At 42.0% G+C, this 23,527-nt stretch overlaps 1 protein-coding gene across 1 annotated transcript in view; it reads right to left on the bottom strand.

Annotated features, from left to right (window-relative positions):
* LOC137519355 (polycystin-1-like protein 1) overlaps positions 1 to 23,527 on the bottom strand; it is a 705,387-nt gene that overhangs the window by 374,503 nt on the left and 307,357 nt on the right. Inside the window, exon 7 of the mRNA XM_068238307.1 lies at positions 18,689 to 18,799. Within this exon, the coding sequence (XP_068094408.1) occupies positions 18,689 to 18,799 (111 nt within the window). The remainder of the gene's footprint in view (positions 1 to 18,688; positions 18,800 to 23,527) is intronic.

Here is a 23,527-nt window from a genome sequence, read left to right as displayed (position 1 = left end):
GTCAATCAGTGGAGAGTGAAGTTGTAACCAGGGAATACCGAGAACAGCAGCAGAGCCTTTCATCGGCAGGACCAGGAACTGTAAACTCTCTTCATGCAATGCCCCTAAACAACATGACAGTAGGGGGGTTTGGGAAAGAAACTGGGCACTGCGCAATGGAGAGTCATCCACTGCAATGACCGAAATCTGCCGGTCGAGTGCAGATAATGGTATCCCCAAACTTTTGGCAAAATCGGAATCTATGAGGTTCGCTGATGAACCCGAGTCCACCATGGCTTCTGCGGACTTGGTCCGCCCTTCCCATCTTCTGCCGCCCGAGCCATTCAGCCAATCATGAGTCCTGCAGGAATCAGCTGATCTTCCTGATCAGCTGACACTTCCCCTGCTGGTATAAAGGTCCTGAGTTAAGGCCCGCGCACGCGTAGCTCTCCATCTGCCTATGTGCACTAACAGACCCAGCCACACCAAGCGCATGCTGCTGCATGCAAACCGCCGCGTTGGACGCGGAAACAGCCAATTTGCTGTCAGGACATGCGGAGGCTTTTCCGCATTCCACCATACTACCAGACGCGTGTCTATGCGTGCAAACCGCCGCTTTGGACGCGGAGTCAGCCGCCTTGCTCTTGGCATATGCGGCAGCTTTTCCGCGTTTTCTCACAAAGACATTTTTTGATGTGAAATGACATAGGTGTCTCCCGAAAGATAATAATACAATGTACAAGAGGCATTATTGTGGAAAAAACATTTCTCAGCTTTTATTTACATCTGAGCAAAAAGTGTCCAGTCCAAAATTATTCATACCCTTCACAAACTGTCACAGTCTGTGGAAAAATTCAAAGTTCTATACCATTCCAAATAGCCCAAGCTGTTCTAAAGCATCCTAATTACCCTGATTAATTGGGAACAGCTGTTTTAATCAACTCAACAGGTGTAAAACAGCAGCTCTCTGCAGTTGGGTTGTGGACAGTCATGGCTACGACAAAGGAGTCAGTGAGGATCTGAAGCTGGGCATTGTGGCTGTTCACAAGTCAGGAAAGGGCTACAAGGCCATTTTTAAATGTTTTCAAGTTCCAGTGGCTACAGTGCAAAATACAAGATGTTCCGCACTGTGGAAAATCTCAGAGGATGTGTTCGGAAGCCAAAAATGATACCTGTGCTGGCCAGGAGGATAGTGAGAGAGGTGATCACGATCCAACGATCACGACCAAGGCCATCCTGGTGAATCTGGGCTCTGCTGGTGGCAGTGTCTCAAGGCAGACAATCCAACGGACACTGCACACTGCTGGGTTCCACGGATCCAGACCAAGGAGGATGTCACTTCTCCAGATAAGGCACACAAAAGCTTGCTTGGCCTTTGCAAATGCTCATCTGGACAAAGAAGAAGACTTCTGTTCTTCTGTTATGGTCAGATGAAAATAAAATTGAATTGTTTGGTCACAGTGTTGTTTCCTTCTTTTGGTGTAAAAAAAAGGAGAAGCCTTCAACCCAAAGAACACCATCCCCACTGTCAAATATGGTGGTGGGTACCTAATGCTTTGGAGGTGTTTTTCAGCCAATGTACTAGGGAACCTAATCACAGTAAATGGCACAATGAAAAAAAGAGCAATACATGAAGATTTTTAATGACAACATCAGGCAGTCTGCAGAGAAACTTTGCCTTGGGCACCAGTGGACATTTCAACATGACAATGACCCAAAACGCACAGCAAAAGTGGTGAAGAAATGGTTAGAAGACAACAACATTAACATTTTGGAGTGGCTCAGCCAGAGTCCTGACTTGAATCCAATTGATAATTTGTGGAGAGAGTTAAAGATCAGGGTGATGGCAAGAAGACCCTCCAATCTCAAAGATTTGGAGTTCATTGCTAAAGATGAATGAGCAAAAATTCCTGTGGAGACTTGCAAAAAGCTGGTCTGCAATTATAGGAAGCGTTTGATTGCTGTAATAGCTTTTCTATTATTATTGAAAGGGTATGAACAATTTTAAACTGGACGCTTTTTGCTCAGATGTAAATAAAAGCTGAAGAATGTTTTTTTCCCCCCACATTAATGCCTCTTGTACATCGTCTTATCTTTTAGGAGACACCTTTTTTTCATACAATTTTATTTTATTGAAGAAAAAAAAATTCTTCCATACATCAAAAACTACAATTCTCAACATAGAACGCGTTACTCCTTCCTCCCTTTCCTTCATATTTTATCATATAAAGAAAAACACAAAAAATAAACATAAAACATCCCACCTCCCGCTCAAGACTTTTACATCCATAAAAAAGAAAAGAGAAACAAACCACATCAAAAACTACCTATCTACCTACATTGCACTCGTGTGATCTGCACTGACTTTGCATACTAACTATCATTATCAGGTGAAGTCAGTGCAGTTCATGGTACTTTACCCGCAAAGCACAAAACTTTACGCGCGCAAACTCTTACGCGCATGTTAGCACGTGCTAAAAAGCGGCTTTTCACTGGCGTGCTAACACTTTGCACGCTTTAGTGAATCAAGCCCAATGTCATGGCCTATACATTTTACCGAAAAAAAACACAGTTCTGCGGCTAAAAAGCTGTTTGATTGTTTTCATTAAATTTTCATGTATTTTAGTGTGCTGAAAACAAATAAAGTATTGAAAAAACTCCTAGATGTCATGATTTGCCACAAAATGCAAAATTGTGTTCAAATTTATAATGTTTTTACATTTTTGGTATTTTTGTTATATTATGTGTTTTTAAACAAATTTAAAGTTCAAATTACTATTAATTAATTCACATAAGTGCATTTAAGACATACAATGCCAACAAACTTAAAGGGGTTGTCTAGGTTAGGTTAGGTTAAGAAAATAGCACTGTAAATCTGATGGTCAGCAATATATACATAAGCTAAGCAAGTTTTATGGAAGAAAATTATATTTCCTCATTTCCCTAGTTCTCTTCTGGCCCTTTGTTATTTGCAGGTAAACAATCTGAACCTATCTCCCCCACCGCCTTGCAAAGGGGGCGAATACAAGTTGCTACGAGTGAGTACTGGGATACTCAGCAGCATTCTGTAAGTGTAAGCCTCAGCCCTGAGTCTATGCTTCTAATGGTAGAAGGGGTTAATCTTTCCTGAAGAATTCAGTGTATTTAAATTCCATTTAAAGAAGACGTACAGACATTTTTAGGCAACAACAAAGATTCTCACTACAAAAAGATCGTTGGACGAATGCTGAAAGCATTTTAAGCTTTAGGTTGCCTGATGAGTTTGAAAGTGCACTTCCTCCAATCACACCTTGACTACTTTCCAGAAAATTTGGGAGCTGTGAGTGAAGAACAAGGTGAACGATTCCACCAATACATTAACCACTTTCCCCCCGCCCGTACGAATTTCTCCGTCCCTTTTTCCATCCTTTAACCCCCAAGGACAGAGAAATCCGTACTTTCCGCGTTCCCGCCGCTGTCCGCGCTCCCGCTTGTAAACACGCCGCCCGCCGCTAGTAAACACACCGCCGCCCGCTCGCCCGGAGATCAATGAACGGGAAAATCCATTCCCGTTCGCTGATCTAAGCCCCGCAATGATCCGCTGCTCTCCGATGGGCAGCGCGATCATTGTGATCTTACCCAGCCTCCAAGTACTTCCTCCAAGCTTCCGGAAGGACTCTTGGAGGTCGCATTAAAACAAAAAGTTACTGTGGCCATCTTGTGGCCAAATAGTAAAACTACACCCTACACATTTTTCACATACAAATAAATTACTTTTACACAAAAAAATAACTCATTACCTCCCACACTCCCAATTTTTTTTTTTTTGTAATAAAAAAAAAAATAAAAAAAGGTACAATAAAAAAAATACATAAATAGTTACCTTAGGGACTGAACTTTTTAAATATTTATGTCAGGAGGGTACAACACTGTTACTTTATAAACTATGGGCTTGTAATTAGGGATGGACGCAAAACTGAAAAAAATGCACCTTTATTTCCAAATAAAATATTGGCGCCAAACATTGTGATAAGAACAATTTTATAACAGTTTTATAACTGGGACAAAAGGGCAAATACATTTCATGGGTTTTAATTACAGTAGCATGCATTAATTAAAAACTATAATGGCCGAAAACTGAAAAATAATTAATTTTTTCCCAGATTTTTCCTATTTTCCCATTAAAACACATTTAGAATAAAATAATTCTTGGCATAATGTCCCACCTAAAGAAAGCCTAATTAGTGGTGGAAAAAACAAGATATAGATCGTTTAATTGTGATAAGTAATGATAAAGTTATAGACGAATGAATGGAAGGAGCGCTGAAAGGTGAAAATTGCTCTGGTGGTCAGGGGTTAAACCCCCTCAGTGGTGAAGTGGTTAAAGAGATGGAAAGGAGATACCAGGGAAAATGGAGCATTACAATGATGGCGGACTACTGATGGATGCTTCAGAAAGACAGTCCTGATTCTACTCACAAGTGTAAATGCATCAAGAGTAGCCTCACAGGGAAGAAGAATCGAGTTTAGTGTGTGCTAGGCAATAAACTTGTAGATAGGAACAGAGGTGCCAAAATAGGGTAAATACATTAAAAACTGTTTGAAAAGAGAAGGTAGTGGTGGACTTACCTCCTCATTCAGTAGACACAGTTTCATAGGCACAATCCTGCTTCATCAGGCAATACCAGGAGTACAAGAAACTAGAACAGGTTTGGGAAGGAGCTAAGTGACTCAGGCACCCTGAGGCAATTGGCTCCTTCCAAAACCTGTTCTAGTTTTTTTTTGTACTCCTGATATTGCCTGATGAAGCAGGATTGTGCCTGCGAAACATGTTGGACTTTTGGAGTATTTAAATAAAACATATTGTTGATCTGAAATTGAGTTTGTGTCTACTGAATGAGGAGGCAAGTCCAACACTACCTCCTCTTTTTAAACAGTTTTTGATATAATTGACCCTGTTTTGGTGCCTCTGTTTCTACCTACAAATTTATTGTCAAGCTCACCCTTGGTGGAGGGCTGTTACCCCTTTCCTGTCTACAGAGAGTGACTTTTTAACCTGAATGGGGTCAGATCTAATCTCTCCACCTGCCTTTATAGTGGTTGCCTTTGAGGTGACCCATGTTTGTGAGTATTTTCACATATTGTTACTTAAATATACCTTGCTGCTTAGCATACTACACTATTAGGCTTGTGGTTTCCTTTTTGTGTCTCCATACGAGTTTAGTGTTTGTAGGTGAGCTCATTTCAGTTCAAAAAAGGATTTTCATGAAAAATTGTAATAAAACATTTCCATTTATTTTGAGGTATTGCCTTATTTAACATAGTTTCCTAAATTGTCGGGAAATGTAATGTCCTATGAGAAAATGGAGGTCATTTCAGCTTCAGAGCACCATAAAACATAAAGATTAGGTGGAATGACCAAAACAGCTTTCGAAAAATGTTTGCATACCTGTGAAATTAAAGTTTTTTGTTTGCTGCATCCCTGTGAGTGACACTGACAAGAGGCGTTGACTTGGCACTGCACATGTATGTGCAAGTTTACATAGAAACGTCATTTGACAAAAAAAAAAAAGAGAAAATGTTTTGCAGGCGCTGTAGCAGAGGTCAGACAATGCCATGACACACACACTTTACCAAAAAAATATAAACTTTTTTACGAAAATCAATGTTTGTTGGATCCCTGATGAGTGACACTGACAAGAGATGCAGTGACTCTCTACACACACACACACACACATACATATATATATATAATACAGGTTTTGTAGTTTGACAAAATAAAGAGAAAATGTTTTGCAGCCGCTGTAGCAAAAGCCAGACCATGTCATGGCCTATTGGCCAACACATTTTACCCCCAAAAATATATTTTTTAAAGAAACTCTGTACTTAAAAAAAACTGCTTTGGGGGATACTTACCTCTGGAGGGGCAAGCTTCAGGGTCCCAATGAGGCTTCCCCGTCCCCTGTAGCTGCAGGGAATCCAGAATCCAGCGCTGGCTCCACCGAATGCACTCCCGACAAGCTGAAATATATTTACCTCTCCATAATCCTGCGCAGGCACACTAGCGGCTCTTCATTCGGGTAAGGCGGAAATTGCAGAACTTGATTGTACCCGCTCTATGGCGCAGGCGCAAAGGACATGCACCTGCGCAGTAGAGCACATTCGATCAGGTTCAGCTATTTCCACCTTAACCCTAATGGAGAGCTGGTAGTGCGCCTGGGCAGGATCGCGGCAGGTAGATATTTACCTCACTGCGATTTAGGGGGCTGCAGCACTGGAGTACAGGGACACCAGAGTATGGGGAAGCCTTGTTAGGATCCAGAGGCTTTCCCCTCCCAAGGTAAGTATCCCCCAGAGGGTTTTTTTTATTATTACACATTTTCTTTTAAGAAAATTAATGTTTGTTGCATCTCTGGTGAGGGACACTGACAAGAGAGTCATTGACTAGGCTCTGCACATGATGGTGCAGGTTTACACATACAAAAAGTTTTTTTATTTTAAAAAAATGTATTTTTGCAAGCACTGTAGCAGAGACCAGATCAATGTTGTCATGGCATACACACTTTACATAACTAGAAGTATTTTGTTTGGAAAAAAATTATATATGTTGCACCAGCAGTGACACTGACTGACAAGAGATGCGATGACTTGGCTCTGCACATGATGACTGGTACAGGTTTATATACAAAACTGTGAAACGTCTGGCGTGTGTATGTATATGGCAATCAGGTAGTGAAAGAGCTAGGCCCGCTTCGCACTGACAGACCTAACTCCCTGTTTAACACACTGCAAATAACCACAAAGAGCATTGTCAATAGTTGACACCCTCCAGACATAAATGTTAGTCCTCTCTGCGTCAATCTTTGTGTAGTGTTGGCCGTGCTCATGCGCAAGTTTGTGGAAGTGCAGTCGATGGTGGTTTTCCAGCCCCTATGGTTGGACTGAGGTAGTTCAATGACAGTAAAGTGAGCAAAAAAAAACAACATTGATTCTGCAGTGTGGGCCTAGTGTTGGCCAAGTAGGCTTTAGTGATCACCTGAGGTGACCACAAGAAAAAAGTTTTGTCAAAATGAATTTGGTCTGTCCACAATAAAACGATGATCTTATCTTCTTGGGTGCGCCAAGATGACCATATAAGTAATTGCTTCATTGAGATACGCAAGCCCCTTCACCCCGACAAGGTAACAATCATGAAGGGGAATTGACATCATGTACATGCTTTTTTTACTGTTGCAGCAACTGTGTAGCACCAGAGGCAAAAAAAAAAAAATAGGTTTTGTAGAGGCGCTACTATAGCAGCAGCCTTAAAAATGCAGTATTTACCTGTAGAAAACTTAAAAAAACCTTGCTCTTTGGACCCTAGTTGGTGGTGGCGGAGAAGGACAGCTGTGTGGGTAGCCAAATAAGTCATGAGGCGTACAAAGAGGAAAGGCAGCTGTGTGGGTACTGAGTCAAAAGTCTTCCGGCGTGCAGTAACCCTCCGGAATCCATGCCTCATTCATCTTATTAAAGGTCACTTTGGTGACCTAAGCAACTTCTCTTGTCAGTGACAATCCCTCCTGCTGCGCTGTATGTCCTTTCTGACAGGATGCTTGAGGCGGGGAAAGACAGAGGTTTGATGGCAAATTGTGACAGCTCTGGACACAGGTCAAGCCTGCACACCCAGTAGTACAGGGGTTCTTCACTCCTCAGAGTGTTGATATCCGCAATTAACGCCAAGTAGTCCACTACCTGTTGGTCGAGGCTTTCTCTGAGGGTGGATCCCGAAGGGCTGTGGTGATTAGAGATGGCTCGAACTTCAGATTTTGGGTCCACGGACCCGGACTGCCGCAAAAGTCTGCGGGCCAACGAACTCAGCGAACCGCATTAGATTTCAATGGGCAGGCGAACTTCAAAAACTACAAACACTGTTTCTGGCCACAAAAGTGATGGAAAAGATGTTTCAAGGGGTCTAACACCTGGAGAGGGGCATGGCAAAGTGGGATTCATGCCAAAAGTTCTTGGGAAAAATACGGATTTGACGTGGAGCAGGGTTATAATCCGTAAAGGGCAGAAATCACATTGCATTCTTAAATTGGAGGCATAAAGTGCTTGAAAACCTCTTGCGTGTGTAGACATGGATCAGCAGGTAGTGTAAGTAGTATACTGCTTCACACTGACAGACCAAACTCACGGTTTAACGCATCGTCACACTCGCAAACAGCCACAAAGGGTTGTCATTAGTTGACACTCCCAGGACATAAAATGTCAGTCCTCTGGGCGGCAATGTTTGTGTAGCGTTGGTGCGCATGTTGGCGAGAGTGCAGGCCATGAAGATGAAAATTGTAAAATATGGTTTTTTTTTGATTGATTGAAAATTGAAGAGTTATTTATTGAATTATACACTTTTTTTTTCTTGATATGTTACTTTGATAACTGTAGTAATTCCAGAGCTCAGCTAATACCTGCCGACGAGAGCTGACCTGTACTGTGCCTCTAGATAACCTTGGGCCGATCGCACGTCCCCGTGATGGCGACAACGCATTCAGATGTCTGCCCTATCAACTTTCGATGGTACTTTCACTACCATGGTGACCACGGGTAACGGGGTCGGGAATCAGGGTTTGATTGTGGAGAGGGAGCCTGAGAAACGACTACCACCAAATCCAAGGAAGGCAGCAGGCGTGTAAATTACCCACTCCCGACTCAGGGAGGTATTGACGAAAAATAACAATACAGGACTCTTTTGAGGCCCTGTAATTGCAGTACACTTGAAATCCTTTAAAGAGGATCTATTGGAATGGAGGGCAAGTCTGCTCACTACATATGTGTAATGAACTCAGCAAACCTCACCTGTCACCTCAGCTCTGACCATCTACAAATGTTGACTGTTAAATTGTTCCAATTTTTAATTATAAAAATGAAAAAAAATGGTTAAAGTTTACATTTATTTTTTTTATTATTTTTCTGCTCTGTCTGGGCAGTTCCTTCACCATGAACAGTGCTCGCCCCAGGCTCTTTTAGCTGGGTGCTCCACCCGGCTCGTTTTGGTGAGCAGTGAGCACCCGGCTGTTCTCCCACCATCTCAGACAAGGATGTGGCACTGGCAAGTGGCATTACCACTCACTAAATGGGCTTGATTCACAAAGCCGTGATAATTCTTATCACGGACACGCCAGCTTTTTGCACGCACTATAACGCACGTAAACGTTTTCGAGTGCAATCGAGAATTTTCACGCGCAAATGGACGCATTTTCATGCAAGGTGCAACCGTTTTTTGGGCGGAAATTCGCGATTGCGCGCAAAAATTCTCAATTGTGTGCGAGAACCATTATGCACGATATAACAAGCGCAAAATGCTAATGCAACCGTGATAAAAGTTATCACGGCTTTGTGAATCAAGCCCTATAGGTGTAAAGAAAACAGCAAACTTCAGCCCTGACCATCTACAAAGGTTGACTGTTAAATTGCTACATTTTTTTTACTTATACTGTACTAAGAAAAAATACAACATTTATATATATATAAAAAAAATGTTAAAGCTTAAGTCTATTTTTTTAATGGTCATTTTTCTGCTCTGTCTGGGCAGTTCCTTCACCATGAGCAGTGTTCTCCCCAGGCTCTTTTAGCCGGGTGCTCCACCTGACTCATTTTGGTGAGCAGTGAGCACCCGGCTGTTCTCTCACCATCTCAGGCAAGGATGTGGTAAGTGGCATTTCCCACTCACTACATATGTGTAATGAACACAGCAAACCTCACCTCAGCCCTGACCATCTACAAAGGTTGACTGTTAAATTGCTACAATTTTTTATATTTATACAAGTACTGAACTAAGAAATACAAAATTTATAAGAAAAAAAAATGTTAAAGCTTAAAGAGAACCTGTACTGAGTAAAAATATTTAAAATAAACACATGAGGTAACTTCAAATGAACATTACATAGTTACCTTGCCATCAGTTCCTCTCAGAGACTCACCATTTTCTTCTGACAGTGATCCCTTCCAGTTCTGACAACATTTTGTCAGAACTGAAATATATCAGTTGCTGTCGGTTATATATCAGTTGCTGTCAGTTACAGCTGAGAGGAGAACTGATGTGTCCATGTTTCCCTATGGCTCAAGTGGGCGATGTTACAGTTTAACTGTGTGCTGACCAGAAAGCTGTTATGGTGTAATGGCCATTTTCAAAATGGAGGACGGAGAATTCCATTGATCACAGTGGACAAACAGGACGCAGGAGAGGAAAAAGAGATTGAGGAGTAGACTACATGGGAGGTAAGTACGACTTGTGTATGCATATTCTGACTTTTAATTTTCAGTTCAAGTTTTCTTTAAGTCTATTTTTTTAATAGAAATGTTTCTGCTCTGTCTGGGCAGTTCCTTCACCATGAGCTTTCAATTCAGCTGTGTGATAAGCTCATCTTTCTTTAAATCACGAATGCAGTGAAAAGATATGCAATGGTAATACAGAGTGTGGGCCTGGCACAGTACAGTAACTAGGCCCAGCTGCAACAGGGCTGTATCAATGCCTGTCTGTGTCACACACACAATAAAAAACAGATCAGAAGAATATTAGCTTTCAAAAGAGATTTTTGTGGGGTGCTTTCAGCAACAGGATTGAGCGAGGAGCAAGCTAACAACAGCCTAACTAACGCTTTCCCTATCTCCAAATGTCTCTCCCTTCCTCTCACTATAGCAAGATCAGCAGAGTGAGAATATGGCCGACGCTGCAGCGTTTTTATAGGAGGGCCAGGAGGGAGTGCAGCCTGATTGGCTACCATGTGTATGCTGACTGTGATGTAGAGGGTCAAAATTTAGCCCAATGACGAGGTATAGGAGGCAGGTCGAATGCACCATGTGTCCGCTACCCGCCACAGGTGCGAGTAGCTGATATCCGTGCGGACTACCTGCCGGCCAAATCGTTCGGGCCATCTCTAGTGGTGATGTGTTTGACTAAACAAACTGCATGTCCGACATCACCAACACATCGGAACAACATCCTGTCCTTGCCGTCGTGGCCGTGGGAGGAGGAGGAGAATCACTGGCACCTCTTCTGTTAGATTCCGGTCGTGCTGTGACATAACCGTTAAAGGACAACCAAGGTGACATTTGACATGATGAGATAAACATGTGTATGTACAGTGCCAAGCAGACATTTAACTAGGCTGTGTTCCTTTTTTTCTTTTTCTGCCTAAAAGAGTTAAACATCAGGTATGCGAGTGACAGTTGCTGCTCGGGTCTGGACCAGGTCGGACTGGGTCAGACTATAGCATAACCCTCACTGGTAAGTAATTATAGCCATAAAACACTTTCCTGTCAGTAAATGACTTCTGAGAGCAGGAAAGCAATAAAAAAGGTAAATAATTCATAGATTTGAGCTCTGACATACTTTAATGAAGGTGTCATTGAGCAGAGACAATGAAACAGTAAAACGTAATAACTAGATTTAAATATAAAATAAAACTGTTTGATATCTAAAAAAGTCATTTTTAGGAGACTGAGGATAGATGCAATTGTTTTTTACATCAGTTTAATTTCCACTTCGGATGTCCTGTAAACGCAGTGTAAAGCATACTTGCCAGCTTGTTGTGCAACTGCTGCATGCTTTCTAACTTCTGGTAATTTGGTAACATTTCCGCAACTTTGTGCTTATACGGAGGGTCTAGTAGCATTGCCACCCAGTACGGGTCCTTCTCCTTGAATCTTTTTAAACGGCGGTCCCTCAACAGGCAGGACAGCATGAAAGACCCCATTTGCACAATATTGGATGCCAAGGTAGCCATGTCCCGTTCCTCATCCTCACTGACAGCACTGAAGGTCTCTTCCTCCCCACACCTGACGCCTCTTCTTTAGACTCTTCTCTCTGCGTTGCCATAGGTACAGCAGGCGATGACGACAAGGCTGCTTCTGGTGGTGATGACGACCACAACAACTCTTCCTTTTCCCTCTCATCTGCGGCCTGATCCAGCACTCTTTGCAGGGCACGCTCCAGTAAGAATGCGTATGGGATGAGGTTGCTGATGGTGGCTTCGGTGTGACTTTCAGGTTGTCACCTCCTCAAAAGGACGCATGAGCCTGCAGGCATTTTGCATGAATGACCAGTAACGCAGCAAAAAAAAATCCCCAGCTCCGCAGAGCCTGCCCTAACACTAGAGATGTTGAACAAAGAATTTTCCGCAAATGTTCACGAACAGGCGAATATGGCGAACCGACAGACTTCAATGGGCAGGCGAATTTTAAAACCTACAAAGACCGTTTCTGGCTGCAAAAGTTATGAAAAAGTTGTTTCAAGGGGCCTAACACCTGGACTGTGGCATGCCAGAGGGGGATCCATGGCAAAAGTCTCACCAAAAATTACGGAGTTGACACAGTCGGGTTTTAACCCCTATAGGGTAGAAATGACAATATGCACAGCTCTGGGTGTCAGTGGGCTATGGAGTGTCTCACACAGAGAAATGCAATAGTACTACCAGAATACAGTGAAATAACAAACCAACACAGAACATTTATATTGCGCTTTTCTCCTGGCGGACTTAAAGCGCCAGAGCTGCAGCCACTAGGACACGATCTATAGGCAGTAGCAGTGTTAGGGAGACTTGCCCAAGGTCTCCTACTGAATAGGTACTGGCTTACTGAACAGGCAGAGCCAAATAATAATGCACAGGAGTGGTTCTGTGCCTGCAACTTAATTAGGAAACAGCAGTAGTGTACACACAGCTCTGGGTGTCAGTGGGCTGTGGAGTCAGTGATGCTCGAATACCTCTTTATAATATTCGAGTGGATCTGAATTCGAATAGCCCAAAATTTGGATAAGTTCGAAGTCTCGAACTCAGACGATTTGCAAATTCGATTCGAATTCGGTATTCGGACCCATTATTCAGGAAAATTCAGTATTGAAACTGAAATCATGAACTGGCTTTTAAATTGCTTCCAAAACGTCTTTTATAGTAAATGATGTATGAAGCATCATGTTTTTTTTTTAAGAAAAAAAAGCAATTGTTTGTGGGGAGGTATAATTAAAAAAGAAAAAAAAATGGCTGTAAATTAACATCAGGAGGTTCCAGACAGTGGTTGTGAAGCCCACATTGTGTCCAATACACAACTGGGACATCACAGTTTTCAACCCAGACATCTCAAAAAAATTAGGCTACGTTTCCACTTGTGCACCGGGATGCATCTTGCAAGACGCGATGCCGCCACAGCTGCTGCCTCTCGCAGTCGAATCCCATAGCCATGCTATGCGCAGCTATGGGTTTCGGACAGTCCCGCACAGAATTATGCTGCACCAATAGGATGTAAGAGAAGCAAGAGCATCTGTCCCTAATCTCCCTCCGGTCCTGTACTTCTGTCACTGTGCCTCTGTGCACACGCACGCTGTGTCTGCCGTGTCATTGGAGGTTTTTGCTTGCTATGCAACAACAAACAACTAAGGCAAAGGAGGACAGAAGTGTACCATTCTGCTGCGCACCGTCTACACTAAAGTATATTAAAATTGCTCTGCAGACCGGAATGTTTCCGCTCTCCTTTGCCTAATTATTTGCCATTGCATAGCAACAGCAACAACAAACCTCCAATGACACGGGGGACACAATGTGTTCAAAGAAATACAGAACAGGAGCGAGAGAATGGAGAAAACCTTTAGCTCCTCTTACATGCTATTGATAGGCATGTTAGCAGAAATACTTTCTACTGACAGGCATATTAGAAATTACTGTGGCAGCCATGTAATTTACAACTTGTAGGGGCAGGTGAGGCTTCACTACATTTTTAACCTTGGCGACCTCATCTACAAAAGTGGACTATTCCTCTGTCCACTGCTGTCTATGAGAAGGTTCCTTAAAGAAAAAAAAACACTACACAGCAAAAACATATATGCAGAGTCCTTTATTTATATTGCTTTTACATCCATTGCCAATGTTGCCACAAAACTACTTTCTTTGATAATGTTCCTTAATGTTTTACAAAAATATGAGTGCATGGTCAGGCTGTAGAATAATTTAACTACATTTTTGTATGTAATGTATATCGACTTAAGCCCACCTGGACGAACATTCTCGTCCAGTTGGGCTGCACGCACTCCTGCACACCATGCGCGCTCCCGCACGCACTCCTGCCGTCAGAAAGGGATTATAGATCCCTTTCATTGATCAAAGCCCCCCGCAGAAAAGCCGACAGTGTCTCATCAGACACTGCGGTTTTTCTGAGTTACAAAAAGTTCCCGTCTTCTTCCTGGAAGCGTATGATCACACTTCCAGAACTTTTTCACTGTGGCCATCTTGTGGCCAAATAGTAAAACTATACACACATCATTTTTTAATAATTTTTTTTTACATTTAAAATTAGCTGTTTACCTCCCAAACCAAAAATTACCCACATACCATTTTAATACATAAAAATTAAAAAAAATACAATTTAAAAACAAAACAAAAACATAAATAGTTACCTAAGGGTCTGAACTTTTTATATATGCATGTCAAAGGAGTATATTAATTTAATTGTTTAAATGATGGGCTTGTAAATAGTGATGGAAGCAAATTGAAAAGATGCACCTTTATTTGCAAATAAAATATCGGCGCCATACATTGTTATACATTGTTATAGGGACATAATTTAAATGGTGTAATAAGCGGGACAAGTGGGCAAATAAAATACATGGGTTTTAATTACGGTAGTATGTATTAATTTCAAACTATAATGGCCAAAAACTGAGAAATAATGATTTTTTTCCATTTCTTACTTAATATTCCTGTTTTTTCTCCCCAAAAATAATTATGTGCAAGATGACCACTTTGATCACTACAACAGGCAAGTGATTGAAAAAATAGGTCAGTGTAACCATTTGTCAGTGTTGACAATAACAGCGTCATGTAACTGTGCTGCCTGCATGCTCAAGGAGGAGTACATACAATACAATATCAACTATCTACTGTATCTATCTATTATAAAATCATTAATGAAAATCTGACTAATGCCAGGTACACACCATCCAATTTCCTGTCGGATCGATGGGTGGAATCAGTAATTTTCAACAGGTCCGATCACTTCTGTACAAAATCGATCAGAAAAATTCATTCAGTTGATCTGACAGAAAATTGCATGGTGTGTACCAGGCATAACAGTTGAACGGTCCATCTGAAAGTATATATCGGTTTAGTAATGTCTAGCTGTACTGTCTATCTGCCTGTTTTAACAATGATTTTAATGCAGCAATGCTCTGCAGCAAGTACAGAGGAGTTGTGACTCACTAGAAGTCACAGCTCACAAGTGTAGAATAAAGGATACCTTAGCCCAAACAAAAATTTAAACAAGGGGTGCCCTCCGGCACCCTCTGTTACTGTGTACCAACCCTCCAAAGCTACTTCCTAGTCAGGAGGGTTGGTGAAGACTGCGCAGGCGCTGCCCTGCAATTGCCTGGCAACCATTTTACATTTTCATTTGGGCTCAGGTATCCTTTAAGCCCACTTATGGCTGCTGTGTGTGGCATCTGGTGTCAGACAGCCAATAACCTGCCTGACACCAGGAAGATGAAGAAAAGGCATTATTGGTGGGGGTGGGGGTTGCCGAGCACTATGGGAGCACTGAATTTGCACCTTCAATTCACAAGGTTTATCCATTGAGTATCCAAATGCAATCAGCCATATTTGGGTTGAATGTAGCAATGACCCGAATCTGAGCAACAACACTAATCATAAAAAGTTTCCAAAGACATCTCGTCAATAATGGCATAAAACAAATCTTTCATGGCAAAGGGGGTGAATACATATGCTTGTACCAATTTTCAGTTTTGTTTTTTTAAATTGTTTTTTATATTTATTTTTTTTCTTTTCAATTCACCAATTTAAGAATATTTTGTGCAGAACCCTTACATAATATAAGATTATGAATCATTGAAATTACAGAAACAATTACTGAAATGTAACAAAATAAGGTACAAATCCAAGGGTGGAATACTTTTTGTAAGGCACACTATTTTTTGTGGAAATCGAAGTTGTTGCTAGGATGATTCAACACCTCTACAGACCATAGGAGTATCTCTTTTACTTACAAACGCCTGCATGTTTCCTCCCTCGTGGGTAAAGTAAACTGCCACCTTTAAGTGAATATGCTAACAAACTCTTTTCTGGATTTAAACATTTGAAATGGCTTATTTCTTACTTTTTATGCACCGTTATTAACTTTACTGCAACATTACAGTGCATAAGTGTTATTTTTCAGTTTTATATTTTAATATTGTTGCTATAGAGCTCCATTAAAGAGAATCTGTAATGTTAAAATCGCACAAAAGTAAACATACCAGTGTGTTAGGGGACATCTCCTATTCCCCTCTGTCACAATTTTGCCGCTCCCCGCCACATTAAAAGTAGTCAAAAACAGTTTTAAAAAGTTTGTTTGTAAACAAACAAAATGGCCACCAAAACAGGAAGTAGGTTGATGTACAGTATGTCCACACATAGAAAATACATCCATATACAATCAGGCTGTATACAGCCTTCCTTTTGAATCTCAAGAGATCATTTGTGTGTTTCCCCCTGCAGCTCACTGAAGAGTTACAAGCTGATTGTTTCTGCCCGGTTGTCTGCAATTCTGCAGTAAGTGACTCATCAGTATGTGAACAGAGGATTTATCCAGCTTGTATAATATAAGAGAGCAGAGAAAAGCTGGCTTATGTAAATAACACACACACCCAGGGGAGTGTGCATAGAGGGGGCCTGCAGTGGGGGCATGCATAGCAGATCACACTGAAGAGTTGGCAGCCTTCCAGACACAGGCTGACAAGTCTGACAGGGGAAAGATAAGCTGATTTATTACAGAGATGGTGATAGTATAAAGTGCTGCAGTAAGCCAGAGCACATTATAATAGGTTTAGGAACCTGTAGGATGGTAGAAAACACAATTACATTTTTGTTACAGAGTCCCTTTAAGAACAATGCAGTCAGATGTATGGTGCTGCAGGCAGTGTCACTCCCCAGCATCACTCACCCTCCGTCTCGCTGGCAGTGGCTCTGCTCTGAGCTACACAAGTGGCATTTTCTGCATTGCATCTTTAAGTGTCCTCACTTGATGTGGTCATCAAGCGAGGATCCTTAAAATACAGAAGAACACCGCCAATGCAGTGCCGGACCTCCCATACCGTAGCCTGAAGCACATGCTTCTTATTTGTGTGTGTTTACATATATTTTAAAATACTGCTGACCTGGTAGAGAATTACTTTTAAATGATTTTATTACTGGTGCTGTGTTCACAGCACACAGCACCATCCTTCCCCCTCCAGCGCCCCCCTGTGGCCCGTTCTAACAGCATATATTATCGGGGAGGAAGTGACAGTTCTTCCTCCCCGCTGTGCGTACTAACTCTGCCCCCTCCATCTGCCGCTTTAGTTCCATATGTGTTTCACTGCACACATCACGCAGGGGAGCTGTGCTGTCTGTGGGTTCATGTTAATTAAGGTAGGAAGAATATTCGATCTCAATTATCACAAGTCCGCACACAGCGCTGCTCCTCTGTGCGCTGTGTGCAGTGTAACACATAAGGATCTAAAGCGGCAGGTGGAGGGGGCGGAGTTATGTATGTCACTTCCTCCCCGATAATATCAGACATTCTGCCTCAGTCGAAGACTTTGACTGAGCAGAACGCGAGTTAGAGGGGGCATAGGAAGCGGGAGGCTGGTGCTGTGTGCTAGTCGCAGCACCAGCAATAAAACAATATTAAAAGTTTAAAGGGACTCTAAGCTCATCTTAAAAATGAAAATTGTACTCACCCGGGGCTTTCTCCAGCCCAGTGCTGGTCGGGAGGTCCCACGATGGCGTCCTGGCTCCTCTCCTAGTTCCCGCTCCGGAATGGCTGACCGGCGGCAGCCCGGGCGACACTCGGCCGAGTGTCGAGCTTCTTCTTCCGCGTATGACGTGGCTGACGTCACACGCCGGCCGCCTCGCGTCATCACGGCGGCCGGCGTGAAAGTACTGCGCATGCCCGATTAAAACACGCATGCGCCGTACTGCCACGCCGGCCGCCGTGATGACGCGAGGCGGCCGGCATGTGACGTCAGCCGCATCATACGCGGAAGAAGAAGCCCGACACTCAGCCGAGTGTCGCCCGGGCTGTGCCGGTCAGCATGCGCAGTACTTTCACGCCGTCCGCCGTGATGACGCGAGGCAGCCAGCGTGTGACGTCAGCCGCGTCATACGCGGAAGGAGAACGCCCGGGCTGCCGCCGGTCAGCCATTCCGGAGCATGGACTAGGAGAGGAGCTAGGACGCCGTCGTGGGACCTCCCGACCAGCACTGGGCTGGAGAAAGCCCCGGGTGAGTACCATTTTGCATTTTTTGTTGAGCTCGGAGTCCCTTTAAGGGGAGGGTAAAGAGTACTTTAAATTTTAAAATTTCCGCGACAGTGGTCCTTTAAGATTCTTATGGTACCCATACATGGTACAATTTTTTCATCCAATCTTACCATTTCTATGTAGTATAAGGGTAAATTAAGTGAATATACTCAAAGGATAATTTAGGCAGTTCCCTTATATTACATAGAAATGGTAAGATTGGATGCAAAAAAATTGTACCATGTATGGGCACCATAAGGATAGTTTGTGGCATGAAGTAGGGATTAGAGTTAGGAATATTTTTACTTTGGACGTAGCATGTGTTGAGAGGCAGAGTTAAGGATGCCAGAATGCCTTTGCCTTCCGGCTCCTGAGTTGTTATAACTTGGTGTTATAACTACAACGTTGTGTACAAGCATCACAAAACACTTACCTGGCTTCTTTTGCCATCAATCTCTATTATCACTGGTGTTGCCAGGTTTCTTTTAAACTGTCTTCTACTGGAGCAATCAAACAAATTAAGACTCGTGATGCCATTATCCAGCTACAAGAAATAAATGCAGTCAGTCTTTATGTAGTGTAACAAAATTAAGTTAATGGAAACAAATGTATCTTTCTATCTAGTAAGTGCTTAGGATCTGTATCAATGCAAATATTCAAACTTTAGACACAGTTGTGTTTACAGTCAATGAGCACAGAAAGCCAAAGCTACTCCAATGACCTCCTCCTAACCACTCCATGCAACTCGCATTCCCATGCACATCTACAGGACTTCACTAGAGCCAGTGAGGGCACAGGACGGCTGCAGGGGGGCTGGTAAAACTGTTTTTTTCCATTTGCTTTAGATTCCATTTAAGCTAGAATTGGCAATTGCAAGGGCAAGTAACTCACCCGGTCGCTGGTAAATAGGTTAAACACCACCATGGAGGGTTTTGCCCAAAGCCTCTCAGAATAAATCTTGAACTCCGTGGTCACCTCCGCCTGTGTTGTTGTGGCCCACCCCTTGTTCGGCAGCAACAGCCTAATACCCTTAAAATTGCAGCTTCTAGCTTAAGTTTACATTAAGGACCCTTTTCCACTAGCAATCGCAATCACAAACGCCAGCGATTGCAAAGTTTCATTAATTTTGTTATGCAATTGCGATTTTTATTTGCATTGCATTATCCCTTGTAAAATAGCTCCAGAAAGCGATTGCGATTTGCAATTTGCAAATCGAATCACTATAGTGGAAAATACTTCTCATGATTTCTATGATAAAGTAGCAACCCTAGCGATTTAACCATTTATGTTGCCTGGATGTGATGCTCACGTCCAGGCAGCTGCGGCTGTGCGGGTGAGATCAAAACCGACGGCTTCTTTTCAAAACCCGTCGTCTTTCTGAAGGAAAAAAAAAAAAGTTTCCCTTCTCGCTTCCAGGACTAAAAAAGAGAAAATAGTAATACTACATCTACATACACTTTTTAATGAAATAAACCCATATTATTAAATTTTAAATTAACTGTTTACCTCCAACACCAAAAATTACCCAAATAAAATTTTTAATGAAAAAAAAAATTAACAATAAAAAAAAAAAACAACATAAATAGTTACCTAAGGGTCTGAACTTTTTATATATGCATGTGAAGAGGGTATTTTACAAACATTTTTTTTAATTATGAGCTTGTAAATAGTGATGGATGCATATCTGAAAAAAAAATGCACCTTTATTTCCAAATAAAATATTGGCGCCATACATTGTGATAAGGACATAATTGAAATGGTGTAATAACTGGGACAAATGGGCAAATAAAATACATAGGTTTTAATTATGGTAGCATGTATTATTTTAAAGCTATAACAGCTGAAAACTGAGAAATAATTTTTTTTCTTTCCATTATTTTCTTAATATTCCGGTTAAAATGCATTTATATAAAAATAATTCTTAGCAAAATGTACCACCCAAAGAAAGCCTAATTGGTGGCGGAAAAAAACAAGATATAGATCAATTCATTGTGATATTTAGTGATAAAGTTATCGGCGAATAAATGGGAGGTGAAAATTGCTCTGATGCATAAGGTGAAAAATCCTGAAATGGTTAAAAATCCCTAGCAATTTACGATTTTGCGATTCAGCTGTGTAGTGGAAAAAGGCCCTAAATGGATTTTAAATGACACCCTACGTGGGTCTTGGAAGGATGTTTTATTGATATTATTTATTGGTATTGATTAAGTAAGAAAACATTTCCTGTGAGAAAACTAAGGAGAAAAGTTTATTGAATAGATAGCAATAATACAGTTTTGATGTAATGATCGCTGCTGCAGCAGCTATTACTGGAAGTAGTAGTGCTGCAGCTCAGGCAGTTCTGATCTATTTCCATGCAAGCTGCATAGCTTTGTCTGTCTTTCCCTGCTGTCAGCTTGTGACTGATTATCATTCACCTGTGTGGGAATCTGCATGTCTGCTCCCATTGGATGACCTCAGTATAAAGATCTGCTTCCTGCAGGGTTTCCTTGGGTTTTCATAGCTTCAGCTTAAGCCTGCCTTGCTGTCGCTTTAGCCCCCGATCGTGTTTCTTGTTCTAAAGATACTTTGCTGGTTTTGCATCATATATTGGTTCATTGCCAATATATATGCATACCAGCACGTTTATTATTTTCCTTGTATTTGTGTTACGTGATACATCAGTGTCGCTGATGTATACGTACACGAACTGTTTATATCCTGTGTTCAGTTAGTCAGTTTTCCAGCACGTTTTGGTAGTTTGCGCGTACCGTGAACACCCGTGCTGAGCTAGTTATCCTGTTCCTGGTCCTGTTTGTGGATTGCGTTCATCTCTGCGAAGAGATAACGAATCCTTCTGAATCCTGTTCTGTTACTGTTTGTGGATTGCGTTCATCTCTGCGAAGAGATAACGAATCCTTCTGAATCCTGTTCTGTTACCGTTTGTGGATTGCGTTCATCTCTGCGAAGAGATAGCGAATCCTTCTGAGTCCTGTTCCCTGTATTACTCCATTCCTAGTCAGCGTTCCTGCTTATGTCATATATCGGTTCATTGCCGATATATACATATGTTAGTCAGACGTTACAAATAGTTTCATTGATAGCTGTAATTGTAATACGCTAGGAAAACATACTTATTGTATATTTATCTGTGTTACGTTCGTCTATCTTGGTCCTGCTATTTTCTGACTATCCTGTCCTGTCTTTGTGAGGCACGCCATCGCCGCATCGCATTGGCTGCCTCATTCCAGTCTGTCTGGTTTTGGACGCTTGCTGTCGCTAAGTAGCCGCTAGCTAGCAAGCGTTCATTCTGTCTACCTGTCCTGATCTCCTCAGTTCTGGTTTATGCGCTCAGCGCTACTTTGCGCTGAGACGTTATAACGAAAGCATTGTTTGTGGCTGTCAGATCTGCACCGGCTCTGTGCGCCACAATCTCCTATTGGAGTCAGTCCTCCCCTCCACTATACTAGGGATAGCCTGTTTCCTTGTGCTAGTGTGTGTACCTCCTCCACGCCAGCTCATGCGTTGCATGCTGACTGTGGAGAATACACCACCAAGCCTAACATTATGAAAACCCCATTACCAATCCCCATTGTGGGGGGGATTCCCAGAAAGTATGACACTGTTAATTATGGTTCCTGTTCCTTTAAGAAATTTGAAGAACTTAGCTCTGAAACAGAAAATGAGTTTTTCTCTGAATGTGCCAGGTTCCTGACCAATCCTGATCTCCAAGCGACTCCTGTTTCAACCTGGGCACTCCAACTAAGTTATATTTTGTTTAAAGGGGAATTATTCCAGTGGGCATTTGATGTTCTCAATCATTCCGATTTGAAAGATAGACCGCTGGAATTTCTAGCGTTTGTGATCCATAACTGGTTGCGCATAGATTCATTGCCTTTTCCTCTTAATGAACTCCTGGCAGCAGGCCAATCAGCTGCTCCTTCAATTGCTTGCAAGAATGAGCAGCAAGCAGAAAGTGTTACTGATAATTTTCCTGCAGCTTTGAATAAATCACCAAAAACCGCAAGGTCAAAGGCAAAACGCAAACGTTCTAAGAAACGTGTCCAATCTGCAGAATCGTTATCCTTAGCGACTGAGACCTATAATGAGATTCTGCCATTAACAGATAATGAAATGCAATTGTCTTTCAGGGGAGTTAAATGGACTTATGAAACTACTAATGAACTTTCCTCCCTGGCTAGGGAAAATAAAGATTTTTGTTTAAAAGAATTATCTGAGTATGATTATGATGAGATATTACAGAGTATTGAACAAATCAACTTATTTGTGAACCAAGGGAAGTTTGCATACACTACAGTTCAACACTTGCTACAGGTATTAGAGATTCTTAAGAATAAGGAATCTGCCAATCACCTGCTAATTAACCTTATACATGTGCCTGCCACAATCATATCTGCAGACTGTGATCAGCCTAAATGTTTCGCTGTTAAGTATGCATGGGATCCTCCATTCGAGAGGGGAGAGATGGAAGCCCTGGTCTGTGAATGGAAGAATGATTCAAGTTCATTTTGTCAATTTTACAGTGCAAAAAGTGAAATGGTATTGAACGCATGCATTAAGTCAGCCTATAACCTAATAGAGGCTGGTGTGTGTAGGTATGACTGTGTGGCTCCCTTGATTGATGTGTGGGAACTGATTTTGGATGATTTTTATGTGACTCCGAATTCGCAAATTTGGCGTTCTGACCCGCCTGCTTCAGCACCTTTGGCTGATTCAGCAGGTGATTCGGAGCTCTTTTTGTGTGAAATTGAAGTTCCTGCAATTCCACCCTGTACCATGGATAACTCAGTGTTACTTCCCAGTAAAACAGAAGCCACTGATACATTCTTAACCTTGCCCTGCGCAAATTTCTCAGCAGAGAATCCAGAGGTCCTGCTGACTTCCGAGTCCAGCCTAGCCAGTACTCATGACTCTTTGTTTAGTTAAACAGACACCAGAAAAATCTTGCCTGTCTCTGCAAACACTTCTGCAGAAATTACCTGTGTTAATAAAGTTCAACTCCTGTCTGATCCAGCAGATGCCAATAGATGCACTACATCAGTTTCCGAGTCCCAGCAATCCTGTCTAGTAAACTCAGAACCCCAGCATCTGAATTTTCCAATTTTACAAATGAATGGTGATTCAGATGCGCAAACATTGTGTCTTGATCTTCCTGTTTCTACACCTCGCTCTAGTTTCGTGAATAGCTCAGAGCATCTGCTATGTGAACCTGAAATCGCAGAATTATTACCTTGTTCAGAAAATTTTCCAATAAATTTGCCATGTACCATGA

The sequence above is a fragment of the Hyperolius riggenbachi genome, chromosome 5, assembly GCF_040937935.1.
Source record: "Hyperolius riggenbachi isolate aHypRig1 chromosome 5, aHypRig1.pri, whole genome shotgun sequence".
In the NCBI taxonomy this organism is placed as follows: domain Eukaryota; kingdom Metazoa; phylum Chordata; class Amphibia; order Anura; family Hyperoliidae; genus Hyperolius; species Hyperolius riggenbachi.
This window is presented reverse-complemented; position numbering and strand designations above follow the sequence as displayed.